General features: G+C 36.2%; 1 protein-coding gene across 1 annotated transcript in view; it reads left to right on the top strand.

Annotated features, from left to right (window-relative positions):
- The window catches only part of LOC150091735 (motile sperm domain-containing protein 2-like), a 167,708-nt gene that overhangs the window by 39,864 nt on the left and 112,915 nt on the right, over positions 1–14,929 (top strand). The window contains exons 3-4 of the mRNA XM_090369523.1: positions 4,103–4,249; positions 7,267–7,353. Coding sequence (XP_090225649.1) covers positions 4,103–4,249; positions 7,267–7,353 — 234 coding nt within the window. The remainder of the gene's footprint in view (positions 1–4,102; positions 4,250–7,266; positions 7,354–14,929) is intronic.

Genomic DNA, 14,929 nt, shown 5'->3' with positions numbered 1-14,929 from the left:
CAAAAAGGATTCTTCTGCTCCTATGCTTATCTTTAGTGACACTCCGATACCTAGGCAAAATGATATATCTCTTTTGGGGATTACCCTGACTTCTAATCTTTCTTGGCACAAGCACATTACAAATATTGATTCCTCTGCATCTAAAAAACTTGGTTTTCTCTTTCGCTTTCGGCGTTACTTTTCTTCCAAACAGCTGCTCACTCTGTATAAATCACAAATCTGCCCTGGCATGGAATATTGTTCCCACATCTGGGGTGGTGCCCCCAAAACCTCTCTCAGGCTTCTTGATTCCATTCAGAAGAGGGCAGTTAGGTTAATTAATGATTCGTCTCTAACAGAGTCTCTCCACTCGCTCTTTCATAGACATACTGTTTCTGCTGCATGCCTTTTCTACAGATATTTCCCTGGGCACTGTTCTTCTGAATTGGCTTCTATAATTCCTGCTCTCTCTTTCAAAACAGTCTGAACACGTGCTGCTACCAGCCAACATCTATTTACTGTCCAACTTCAAACTCACAGAACCAACTTTTCATCTTCCTCGTTTATTCATTCAACTGCAGTTTTCTGGAACAACCTTCCTTCATATGTATTTCCTGAAAATTTCATTTCAGTCTACAGAAGTTCAAGTCCAGTGTCAACAAATATCTTCTTTTGTCTTCTCAACCTCCAACCCAAGCACGGTACTAAGTACTATAGGTTCTAATACCTCTCGTGTTTGGGGTTTACATAAAAAAAAAAAAAAAACTTATTAAATGTAATTTTTTATTTTTTTAATGAAAAATTTGAAAATTTAAAATTGTGGTTTTTTTTTTATATGTTATTTTCACTGAAACAAAATCTTTATTAATTATGTTGAAAAGAATGTTATAAGTATAATATATAAACATGAAACTATTAGCCTCTTACAGTTTTCAAGTTTATAAAATTAAGTTCATGAAAATTCAGCATTACATATGTGCCCATATTTCCACTTAGAATTCTGCTTGGAGTATATGAAATGAATAAAAGATAATAATAACCAAAACAAGAAACCATTTTATCTAATAATTCAGACATAAAATGAATGTATCTAACTTACCATAGCTATATTGTCCATCATTCAACGAGAATGCAATTTTTTACATAAAGTGGAAACCAAAAATAATTATAAAAATGGTTGCTCTTGCCTGCCAAGAATTTATTACATTTAATTCTGAGTAAACAATAACATTTCACTTCCAGTATTATTCAAGTAAGACTATGCATAATTGGGAAGGTAAACAGAGTAAGAGCCACTAATCTTGAACTGGTGATTAATTTGCATTAGATATTTCAAAGGAGTATGTCAGATCCTGTGCCACTACTGCTGAGTTACGGTAGTGGTGACACAGATCTTGAAAAGTTCTCTCTTAATACCTGGTGTAGATTTGCAGTGCTTATTTTATGTAATCGTGTGCACTTTATCACATGGATGCAACATTTATTTTATTGTTAAATATTTTGTGATCTCTCTCTATGCATTAATGGAATGGAAGAAGAGGGCAGGGCAATTATGTCACTACAAATGCACAGGTAAATAATTACATTGTTGTCGTCCATTGAAATACTGCCTCCATAACGTTCACCAACCTCGTGCATGTGCTTCACTCTGTAATAGATGACAACACATGGCATCATTTGATGTTCATTTGTAATGTCAGCTGATGAAGGGACCCGATATAGTTTATATATTTGTATAGTTTTTAAATATTTTAGTTAAATAGTTTTAGTCCTGCTCTTTTGGATGCAACAATATTTGTCATGCATTATGGAACCCGAAGCAAAAGGCCTTTTCCTACGTGACCTATGCAAATGCAGGTAAATAATTACATAGTGATATTTATTCCACCTTGAGAATGCCGCGTGGTGGGGTGGCCAATGGGAGAAGAGGGATGTGGTACAAGTGGGCAGGGCAATTTATGTCACTACAAATGCACAGGTAAATAATTACATAGGTCATTTCCTGATTAGATATTGATCATAGTGGCATAGTGTATAGGTAAGGTACCACCTGTGGTTCCCCACATCTGTGCCATCAGTACTCTTGTGATAAATACAGAACCTCTGTAAAAGCCAGGAAAGTATTGTGTGTTGCATGTGTAGTTTAGTGTTGGGTTCTGTTTGTGCTGGTTTCTTGGCCACAGGGGCCCCCAGTGGGATTCCACGTTGCCCACCACCACTCTCCATCAGGGGTCACCTGAGCTTCCTGATGGAGAACAAAAGAAAAAAAAAAGCATGAGTGATGAAGATAGCCGAAGGATGGGGGAGTAAAAAGGGGGAGGAAGAACATCAGTGTGTTTCGACAGGTGTCTTTTACCTAGAAAAGATTTGACTTACTCTGTCATACCTCTACATTTTATGTAGAAAAGTGTGTGGGGGTTGGCAAGCAGAGCGAGCAGGGATGAAGTCCCTTTGTTATCATTATTATTGTTTTTAGATTCTTTAAAGTTGGTGACTTTAAAGACTTTCTTACCTGATTTAGCTTGGATCCAAAGGAGGTTGGATATGAGGACATTTGCTGTACTGATGCCTCATGGTTTAGTTTGCTTTGGTGTTTATTCGTGGCAACCAGTCCAACCCTTTGTCAGTGAGAGAAATTAGGTTTGAAACTTTCTAAAAACCTTTCAAAGCCACTAGACCAGCCTCGTGGAAACGGTAAGAAATGCAAGAAGTGCCATAGCAACATGTCCTCATTTCATACAGTGAAGAGAATGCTTTGTAAGGTATCAAAGAAAGTGAACATGACACTTTGATAATTATTCTTTCCATATAAATTGAATAAGAAAAAACTTTGAAAATATACCTCTCTTCATAACAATAAGCCAGTATAAATTTTTTTTTTTTTTTTTGTTTGTTTTTTTAAATTTTTATTAGTGTTTCTATTGAATAATATGGATGATATATATAAAATTCATGAGAATAATGTAATTATTAAATTACATTATTCTCATGACTTATTAAATATTAGAATATATGTATTTTACATATGCTTCTTTTTACATTTTTCTTATTAAGTGTTGTATAACTACTTCATTTTTCAATAATCCATTGTGTAAATCTTTGGGCCTTTTTTTTTTTTTGAGGCTTGGCTTCATTCATATTACGAAGTAATGATTAAAGGTGGCAGAAACTGTTTTCCATTTCTCAGTTATTTCCTATGAACAAAAATGATACAAATTTGTCAATAATTTTTTTGGAAAAATAATTTTTTTACCAGAGAACAAAGAGTTAACAAATTAACTGGAAATGTGGCTTTTTCATGCCAGTTCATAGAGGTATTTGGAGCTTGAATTTACTATAGGATATGGATGGTATGTCATTTATAGCCTTTAATCATACCAAGCAACAAAATGAAATAGTTGTAGTATACAAATAATATGTGGCTTGGACAAATGACTGAAAAATTGTAATGTATAATGATATCACTCATTGTATTATTCAATTGGATGCATGTTATTATTCAGATGGATGCATATAGATTTCATATCAACCAGCCAAATGATATCATTCTGAGAATGCAGCTGTTTTAACAAAGTGGAAACCAAAAATAATAACAAGAATGGCTGCACCTTGCCTACTAATAAGTTCCCACATTTAATTCTGATTAAATAATATTTTACAATCAGTACTACTCAAGGTTGTCTTGTTTTCCCCAGAGCATACGTAATGCTGTTGATTATCGTGAACTTCTGAGATGGAAACTGCTTATTTGTTTGAACAGATCAACTGCTTGTTGATCTGTTCAGATGTCAGTTTAACTTTCTGGCATATTAATTTGTTAACAATGTATAACTTGTAATTTATATTATTTATATCATGCAAAAATGTCTATATTAGTTATCAAATAACTTTGGTATCTTGTATTAGTGTGAGGTATACAAGGTATAACTCTCATGCACTGCTTATATTTATATTAAAAATGATTCTTGTATCATTGTTACAATTTAATATTTATATTTGTTTACTTGTTTTTTTTTTTTTTTCTGCAATGTGAAACTTGTTATATTCAACCCATTTGCACAAAAACAAAATCGAAACAGCAGACATAAGTTTTTGAAATAATTTTGCTTAATATATTTTATAGATAAATATCATCCACTAGATATTCAAAGAGTAAGAGAAGATAGCTCATATTTAGAAAGGTTTTTGCTTCACAAGAGAGGTAACCTAGATGAAGCTTTTGCTATGTTAAAGGAGTCCTTAGAATGGAGAAAAGAATTTGGTGTTAATGGTAAGGTTCTAATAATTATTGAAGATTAAATTTTTTCTTTCTCTTTAAAAAGTATTTTGCTAGAATTGGTTTTTTTTTTTTTTTTTTGCATGTAGAAATTTGTTGCCTTTAGATAGTTTCTAAGTCTCAAATACAAAAATGGAGGAAAAAAGAAAAATTTCTATTTCAGTTCACATGAAGCTCACCCTAAGAATATTGCTAACTTGGGTAATGTTTCACATTAAATTTCTTTCTCTGAACATTACCATCTATCAACCAGTGTGTCAGGTTTCAGTGATCCAATCCAATACTGTTCGAAAGCGTGCTATGAAGAGCCGTTCATGTTCGTTGGTAGATTTCTATTGAACTGTTTCTGTTATCTGTAAAAGTTATGGAGCTATGTAGTTATGTGTTGCATAATTTCCCAGATATTCCACCAGGAATGCTGCAATCTATCAACCAGTGTGTCAGGTTTCAGTGTTCCAATCCAATACTGTTCGAAAGCGTGCTATGAAGAGCCGTTCATGTTCGTTGGTAGATTTCTATTGAACTGTTTCTGTTATCTGTAAAAGTTATGGAGCTATGTAGTTATGTGTTGCATAATTTCCCAGATATTCCACCAGGAATGCTGCAATCTTTAAGCATTTTTTTTTTTTTTTTCCCTAACAGAATCACAATTATTGGCTTCTTTGTCCATCATGCATCTCATTTTTCCTAACTGCTTATTCTATGATTCCTTCTGCATAAAGATATCTGTTGAGATATTCCTTGTCAGAGATCTAAACTGGAATCTCCTCTTTCTGATTTCCTTTGGCTCAAAAGCTGCTTACTTAATTTTTTTTGTTTCTATTCTCTTAACTCTTCAAATCATTTAGAACTTTTTGACTTTATTTCATTGAAATTCAACTTTCTCCTGTCTAACTTTCCTAATGGTGAGGTAATTTGACATGGTGACTTAATGTTTCCTGCTACTGGCTTCAATTTCGTTGGTAAAAATGCCAAGGCCTTTGCTGTTTCTCATGCTAATTATTGTATGTGACTTGCCCGTTTACCTACTAGAACACCAGACAGTCCTACCTCGCACCTAAAACTCATACTAATGATTGCACATGACTTGTCCAGAATACCGCATAGTCCTAACCTAACTGCAAACTGTTGATCTTTTCTGTAGCAGAACCCTATGAAGTACAAGTATATAGTTATTTTTGTTATCCTGTAGGTACTTCAGATCACAACTCGGTTATGGTGTTTTCTTCAGTGGAGCCTCTGACCTATGACCATTCTCAGCCTCATGTCATTATAACAGTGTGAAATGGAATCTGCATAATCTTTGTTCTCTTTCTCCTTGGTTCAGCACTGTTTTTGATCTCCTGATCTGAATAATTGGTTAGGCTGCGTCACTGATTAAACCTCTGGGAATGAAATCCTTTACCCCTCATTTCATCACAAACTCTTGCTCTATGTTTAAATCATAGTTGCTCAGGATAAAAATGAAGTATATCACAATTGCTTTCTTTCAACAGTTGTACATGAATTATTAATAAATTCAAAACAGATTTTGAAAAGCCTAAGAGTAAGACACTTGCCTCTTGCCTAAATGGTGTTGGAGCCATTGGATGTTTCTCAAGGCCGTTGGCAACTTCTGTCCATCTATACTTCCACCTCTGTTACATTCTGTTGATTGTGTTGTATCTTCATCTCAAAATAAAGCTACTTTATTATCATTTTTCTTTTCCTCTGACTTTAGCATTAGGCATCATGATAAATCTCTTCTGTGAGAGAGAGAGAGAGAGAGAGAGAGAGAGAGAGAGAGAGAGAGAGAGAGAGAGAGAGAGAGAGAGAGAGAGAGAGAGAGATTGGGCCATTTAGAAAGATTTGTCAAGTCATCCCAATTTTCTTTAAAATCTGATCAATAAAAATCTGACTTATTATTTCTTTGTCTGACCATCTGTATGTAATAACTTGACTCCCAGTGGATGGGTTTTTCACGAAATCTTATATTTTACTCTTTAGAACAATTTGTCAAGCACCTTCTCAAATTTCACTGAAATCAGACCAATAGAAATCTAGCAATTATTATTCAATTTTTTTCATACATATCACATTGTTTATCACATATTATCACAATATGACAGATGCGCAGAAATGAAATGCTCTCGGTTTGCGCATGTCATTGTTTTTTGCTTATTTCTTTGTTACAAATCATGAATTATTAGCATATATGCATAATGCAAATATGCTAATAAATAATAATAGACCTTTAAAAATATTTGTCAATTGAAATATTTGCCCCCAATTTCATTAAAATTGGACCAATAGGAATCCAGCAATTATTATTACTACCCCCCCCCCCCCCATTCTCATCTGATAACTTGACTCCCAGTGGATGAATTATGAGAAAATTACATTTGGGTCTTTTAAAAAAAATTATAAACCTATCCCAAATTTCATTAAAATTGCACCAGTAGAAATCCATCAATTATTATGTCTTTGTCCGTCTGCATGTAATTACTTGACCTCCAATGGATGGATTTTCATGAAATTTTATATTTGGACCTTTTAGTAAGATCTGTAGAGCCATCCCAAATTTCATTAAAATTGTATCAATACAAATCCAACAATTATTATTATTATTTTTTTTTTTTCATACATGTCACATAGGCTGTCCAAGTACCATATATTGTACCTGAAGTACTGGATATTATGTTGCATGTATGAAGTAATAATGTCATTATGTTGGAGGAATGAATGAGAAATGTGGTGGATGCATAAAAAATGAAATTTTCTTTGTTCACTCATAAAAGTTTTTGCACTTTTTTTTTGCTTTTTACTATAAATCTTTTTAGATGCAGCGGCAAATAATAATAATTTTCCAGTGCACCCAAAATGTAACACACTGCGTATATTAAAAACTTAATTAGATTTAGTGATATCTTATTGTGAGTTTATTTTTTAAAGGCCAGACATATATTAATCAGCATTAATTTTGAAAGGAAGAAGAAAAATATTCTTCATGCTTTTAACTTTCTTCATTTCAGATATAAACAAAGATAGTATTCCTGAAGAGTTTTTTAAAGCAGGTGCTGTATTTCCTTATAATTCTGACAAAGAAGGAAATTCCATTTGTGAGTAAATGATTTTACTGCTTTTTTTTTTTTTGTGATTCAGTTCATTTGTGTTTTATCTTTCATAAAGATACAAAGGTATATAGAGCATTTGAGCTTGGAAGTGATCATCTTGTTTTGAGCAAATTAAACACAATAATTGTGGGGATTTCAGAGACGTGGTGTCACACAGATATAAGAAATGCAGAACTGGAATTTGGGGAGTACAATGTCTACAGAAAGGATAGACAGGATAGGAAGGGAGGAGGGGTTATGCTATTAGTTAAAAAACACATAAAATCCAAGGAAGTGAAGCCAGTCGACATCGCTGGACAGTGCAATGTCGAGTCAGTTTGGTGTGACATAAGCATTGGGAGATCAAAATTGAGAGTAGGAGTGTGCTATAGGCCTAATGACTCTGATGAGTATAATAAGAAACTGTTCGGAGAAATAGAGTGGGCCAGTAAATCAGAGAGTCTTATAATGGGGGATTTTAATTTCCCAGATATTGACTGGAATTTGGGGGCTGGTCACTCACACAGTAGCAAGGCTTTTGTGGATTTATTGGATGATTGTTTTCTACATCAGCATGTTCGGGAGGCAACTAGAGGGAGTAATACTCTTGATTTGATTATCAGTAGTGATTCTTCATGCATTAAGAATCTGCAGATAAATGAACCACTTGGTGGCAGTGATCACAGTGTGCTGAAGTGGGAGTTACTCAAAGAGGTAACTACCATTAGGGGTAAAGGGAAGGGGTATTGCTTTCGTAAAGGCGACTACAATGGACTGAGACAGTATTTAAATTCTATACAGTGGGATCAACTGATGATATTGCCAACAGCAAATTCAAAATGGGAAGCATTCAAAGAACTTATCGTGGAAGCTACTAGGCTTTACATACCAACTAAGAAATATTGTTCAAGGTTTAGGCCTAAATGGTTGTCAGATGAACTAATGAGGCATATGGCAGAGAAGAAAAATGCATGGGATACATACAAATTAACACGTGACACGGACGCCTATGATAGATACAAGTTGATCTGTAACCAAGTTACAAAGGAGGTTAGGCAGGCGAAGGCAGATTACGAGAGATCCTTGGCAAGGGATGCGAAGAAAAACAGCAAAGAGTTCTTTACTTATGTAAACTCTAGAAGGAAGGGGATGAATCAGATTGGTCCACTTGAGATCGATGGGTCAACTGTTGATGACCCTGCTCGGGTAGCTAACAAACTAAATGAATATTTTGCATCGACATTCACACATGAGGAGTTATTCAGCGAGGGGAATGCCAGAGGTGTATTCAACTCTGGCAGTAAGCTAGAGAATCTTGTAATAACTGAGAGCAAAGTGGAGGAGAAATTGTTGAAGATAAACACAAGAAAGGCACCTGGGGTGGATGGGATCTATCCAGTTATATTAAAGGAGGCAGCAAAGGAGGTAAGCAAACCCTTAGCCATAATTATGAGAGCTTCCTTGGACTCAGGGGAGGTACCCATTGACTGGAGATGTGCAAATGTGACCCCAATTCACAAAGGGGGATCAAAGGCTGACACAAGTAATTATAGACCTGTGAGTTTAACTTCTGTTCCCGGAAAATTAATGGAGGCACTGGTGAAAGAAGCACTGCAGGATCATCTAGACAAGACTTCAGTTATAGCTAGGACACAGCATGGTTTTGTTAAGGGGAAGTCTTGCCTGACCAATTTGATTGGATACTATGATGCAGTCACAAAAGAACTGGATGCAGGGAATAACTTTGATATTATATACTTGGATCTTAGAAAGGCTTTTGATACTGTTGCACATGGAAGACTGCTGCACAAATTGGAGCAGTGTGGCATTGGAGGCAAGTTGCTGCTATGGATAAAGGGGTGGTTGAGGGGGAGAAGACAGAGAGTGGTAATCAATGGACACTGCTCATCGTGGACTAATGTTATTAGTGGAGTCCCTCAGGGTTCAGTATTGGGGCCTTTATTGTTTTCTGTATTTATAAATGATATTGATGATGGTATATCAGGCTTAATGTCCAAGTTTGCAGACGATACGAAGGTTGGCAGGGTTGTCAAGGACACTACTGACACTATGCTGCTGCAACAGGATTTGGAAAGGTTGAGCAGATGGGCTTCGAGGTGGCAAATGAAGTTTAACATTGACAAATGTAAAGTACTACATATGGGAAACAGCAACCCCAGAGCAACGTATCAACTCTGTGGTACTACACTGACAGTGGTAGAGAATGAAAGGGACCTGGGGGTGGTGGTGCAGGCAGATATGAAGTTCTCTGAGCAGTGCAGACGAGCTGCAAGAGTAGCTCATGGTGTATTGTCAATGATATATAGGAATTTTTCTAGCAGGGATAAGGAGGTGATTATTCCCTTGTATAAGGCAATGGTCAGGCCACACCTAGAGTACTGTATACAGGCCTGGAGGCCTCATTTCAGGAAGGATGTAGAGCTGCTGGAACGAGTACAGAGAAGGGCAACTAGATTGGTGAATGGGACAAAGGGGTTCTCTTACGAAGAAAGGCTTAAGTTTTGCAAATTACAGTGTCTGGAAACTAGGCACCAGCGGGGTGATCTGATAGAGGTGTACAAAGCCTTGAATGGTTTGAGCATGCTCAATGCTGATGGGATTCTTCCTCTAGCTCAGAAAAATCACCTGAGAGGGCATAAATTCAAATTGAGGAAAGACAGATGTAGGATAGATGTGCGGAAATTTGCCTTTAGCCAGCGGGTGGTTGGTGGGTGGAACAGACTTCCATCCCTTGTCGTGGAAGTTGATAGCCTAAATAAGTTTAAGGCTCAGCTGGACAGGTATTTCGAACGAACAGAGGGGTGAAGTGGAAGTGGTTATTTTTATTTATTTATGTTACTTTTTTTTTTTTTTTTTTTTTTGGCTGATGCTGCATAAGCTTGCTTTCTTGCATCAAATGCCTCTACTAATGCTAATGCTAATGCTAATAATTATTATCAAAAAATTGAAAAATTGAGAGTTATAAAAACTGTTAAAACAGACAGAGGGAAAAAAAAAAAACAGATTTTTTATTATACAAAATCAGCAAAAAAAAAGAAAAAAAAAATACCTTCCAACATAACTTTTCCAGCCTTTCTAATAATGTCTAGTTCATTAAATTTATCCAAACTACCCACCTCCACAATGTCAGATGGAAGGTTGTTCCAACAATAAACTACCCATTGGCTGAAATCAATTTCTGATTTTTAAGTAAATCCCACATCTGTGGGATTTAAGTTGTAACTACCATCAAGGGTAAATGCAGGGGCTTTTGTAAAAGTGACTACAGTGGTTTCAGACAGTTTTTGAATTCTATACAGCGAGACCGGCTAATGATGTTACTATCAGCAAATTCTAAATGGGAAGCAATCAAGAAATTAATCACTGAAGCTACTGAGCTTTTCATACCAACTAAGAAATACTCTTCAAGTTATCAGCCTAAATTGATGTCAGATGAACTGAAGAAACTTGTGGCAGAGAAGAAAAGTGCATGGGATGCATATAAATTATTGGGTGATGCAGAGGCCTATGGTAGATATAAACTGTAATTACTCTGATTGTAATTATATCACCTCACAAGTGTTATATTACAAATAGTAATCATCCAGTTTGTTCAGAAAACTGTTATCATATAGTGTATTTTCAGCCACAAATTCCACTGTATAAGAGTCACCCATAATGAGACCCTTTTTTTCGAAGCCTGTAATGTACCCCCACTGTCATCTTCCATTTACTATGATGTAGTCTCAAACAAACTGGATGAAAAAAATAATTTTGACATCAAATACTTAGATTTTAGTAAGCTTTTGATACTGTTCCACATGAAAGACCTGTACAAATTGGAGCATTGTGGTACTATGGGCAAGTTACTGCTGTTGATAAATGGATGATTAAGTGGCAGAAAACAGGTTGGTTATTAATGGGCACTGATCTTGGACTAATGTTATTAGTCACTCAGGGTTCAGTGCTGGGTTCTATACTGTTTTCAGTATTTTTTAATGATATCGATAAAGGCATATCAAACTTGCTGTCTAAATTTGCAGAAGTTGCAAAATTTAAATGACAGGAATTAAGGCATACTGCTGTCAACAACATCTAGAAAAATAAGGCAGATGGGTTGAGAAAAGGCAGTTGAGATTTGACATTGATAAATGCAAGGCATTACATATGTGTAGTGCTAATCCCAGAATGATATATCAATTGGGTGGTAATGCACTGTAGTGGTGGTGAACAAAAAAAGTCTAGGGGTACAGTTACTCCTAGACATTTTTGAGATGCAAACTTCTCTGAGCAGGGCAGAGATGTTGCTAGGACAGCTGAGCGGGTCACTGTTAATGATATACAGGGATTTTACTAGGAGGGACAGGAAGATGATTATCCCATTCTACAAAGCAGTTAAGTCACAGCTTGAGTACTGCATGCATGTCTAGAAGCCTTATTTTTGTGGATCTGTTGGAGGGTAGAGAAAAGAATAAAGCCTTTCTCCATAAGTATCCTTAAAAAGATTTGTTAGGGTTACTTATGGAGAAAGGCTTCAGTTCTGCACTTGGAAACCGGGAACCTGTGAGGAGACTTGATTGAAGTGTGTAAGGCTTTAAACTGAATGAGTAAACTGAATGGCGATGGCATCCTTACTCTCTTTCAGACAGCACACAGATTAAAAAAGATGGTTTGCAGATAGATGTGGGAAAATTTGCTTCCAGCTAGCAATTGTTTGATTATTGGAACACTGGTGTTGTGAAAGTGGATAGTTTGAATAAATTTCAGGTAGGATTAGACAAATTGTTAGAGGAGATGTACAGAAGAGGTGAATATTTTTGTTTGTTCATTTGGCTAATGCTGTGTAAGGTTACTTCCTTGCATAATTTGCCACTACTAGCATAATTTGCCACTATAGAGCTGCCAGGTGCACTTTTATGAATAGTCAGTGAATAGTCTTTGTGCCACAAAATTTGTTCAGGTAAAATAATAAAACTTGATTACTTTCAACATTAAGGAGCTAATGAAAATTAAGATGATAATGCTTTATTCCCAACCCAGTTGGAGATTTTGCTGTGGGGGTACCCTATTTGATTATTCGATTAAAGTCAAAATTCAATTCGACTAATTCGGTTTAAATTTGATGAAATGACCTTTTTGGCAAAATTGGATTTATCTCAAAACAAACTGATTATTCCAAATTTTTTTCTGAAAATTTGGAAAAGCGTAATGAGATTAACTAATGCAGGCAACCCCTGTATAATACGGTACTTCTACAACACTGTTTTGCTATAACATGGTTTGAAAATTGAGGAAAATCTCACATAACATGGTATTTTTGAGCTTTTTTTGCTGGGAAAATCCTTCTATTATGTTAGATGTAATTTTCAACGTTTCCATTCCTTTTTGTGAATCCCTGCTGTTGACTCACTAGTCGTTATCGTCTTCATGATATTTTTCTAAAGCACATTTCTGAAGGTCACTACCATAAAACAATAAAACAATTTGCAGTTTCCAGTTTATTGGTCTTTTCTGTTAGTGTAATCAATTATAAATGGGTAGCAAACTCAATCTTCTTGCATTTGTTATAGTGCCGATAGCTGGAATTCTGTGGGTTTTTACATTATTATGGTGAAATGTGTTTCCCCTTCCAACAAATATTCAATCATATAAAAAAACAAATAAATTTTCAGAAACTCATTACTTTGTATCTCACTTTTGCGTATCGTGTTTGTTGCAACTTGTGCATGCCATGTTCTTTGTTATTTAATTGCTTATAATTTTTACTGTTTTAAACTTTACAACCAAAAAAAAGAAAAAGTCGGTGAACAGAAATATCAAATAGTTAGTATGTACATATTACAGTACATATTAATTAAGCTATGTATGTAAGCATAAATAAATTTATTTTTATTTTGCTAACTGGAAAATATTCTTCCGATTTTCACATGTCATTTAACTTTGTTAATTGGTAAGGTAATAAAGTTAAATTTGTGCTTTATATCTAAATGGGGGTCCACTCTGTTTTGTTGGGAGATCCCTGTGTTAGGTTCTGTGCTATTGAACTTGTGCTTGTTTGAGACAAAAAAATTGTGACTTCGAAGCGTGCAAATTGTGACTAGAGAGCAGAAGGTACACAAAATCTAGATGCTGCAGAAGAGATTAGCATTAGTAGCATTAGCATTAGTAGTAGAGGCATTTGATGCAAGAAAGCAAGCTTATGCAGCATCAGCCAAAAAAAAACCAAAAAAAAACCCACTTCCACTTCACCCCTCTGTTCGTTCAAAATATCTGTCCAGCTCAGCTTTAAACTTATTTAGGCTATCAACTTCCACGACAAGGGATGGAAGTCTGTTCCACCAACCAACCACCCGCTGGCTAAAGGCAAATTTCCGCACGTCTATCCTACATCTGTCTTTCCTCAATTTGAATTTATGCCCTCTCACGTGATTATCTGAGCAAGAGGCAGAATCCCAACAGCATTGAGCATGCTCAAACCATTCAAGGCTTTATACACCTCTATCAGATCACCTCGCTGGTGCCTAGTCTCCAGACACTGTAATTTGCAAAACTTAAGCCTTTCTTCATAAGAGCACCCCTTTGTTCCATTCACTAATCTTGTTGCCCTTCTCTGTACTCGTTCCAGCAGCTCTACATCCTTCCTGAAATGAGGCCTCCAGACCTGTATACAGTACTCTAGGTGTGGCCTGACCATTGCCTTATACAAGGGAATAATCACCTCCTTATCCCTGCTAGAAAAATTCCTATATATCATTGACAATACACCATGAGCTACTCTTGCAGCCCGTCTGCACTGCTCAAGAACTTCATATTTGCCTGCACAACCACCCCCAGGTCCCTTTCATTCTCTACCACTGTCAGTGTAGTACCACAGAGTTGATACGTTGCTCTGGGGTTGCTGTTTCCCCATATGTAGTACTTTACATTTGTGAATATTAAACTTCATTTGCCACCTCTCAGCCCATCTGCTCAACCTTTCCAGATCCGGTTGCGGCAGCATAGTGTCAGTAGTGTCCTTGACAACCCTGCCTACCTTTGTATCGTCTGCAAACTTCGACATTAAGCTTGATATACCCTCATCAATATCATTTATGAATACAGAAAACAATAATGGACCCAACACTGAGCCCTGAGGGACTCCACTAATAACATTAGTCCACGACGAGCAGTGTCCATTGATTACCACTCTGTCTTCTCTCCCTCAGCCACCCCTTTATCCACAGCAGCAATTTGCCTCCAATGCCACACTGCTCCAATTTGTGCAGCAGTCTTCCATGTGCAACAGTTTCAAAAGCCTTTCTAAGATCCAAGTATACAATATCAAAGTTATTCCCTGCATCCAGTTCCTTTGTGACTGCATCATAGTATCCAATCAAATTGGTCAGGCAAGACTTCCCCTTAACAAAACCATGCTGTGTCCGAGCTATAGCTGAGGTCTTGTCTAAATGATCCTGCAGTGCTTCTTTAACTAGTGCCTCCAATAATTTTCCTGGAACAAACGTTAAACTCACAGGTCTATAATTACTTGTGTCAGTCTTTGACCCTACTTTGTGAATTGGGGTCACATTTGCACATCTCCAGT

Source organism: Mastigoproctus giganteus, chromosome 1 (genome assembly GCF_048544385.1).
Source record: "Mastigoproctus giganteus isolate SK-2022 chromosome 1, ASM4854438v1, whole genome shotgun sequence".
NCBI lineage: Eukaryota > Metazoa > Arthropoda > Arachnida > Uropygi > Thelyphonidae > Mastigoproctus > Mastigoproctus giganteus.
This window is presented reverse-complemented; position numbering and strand designations above follow the sequence as displayed.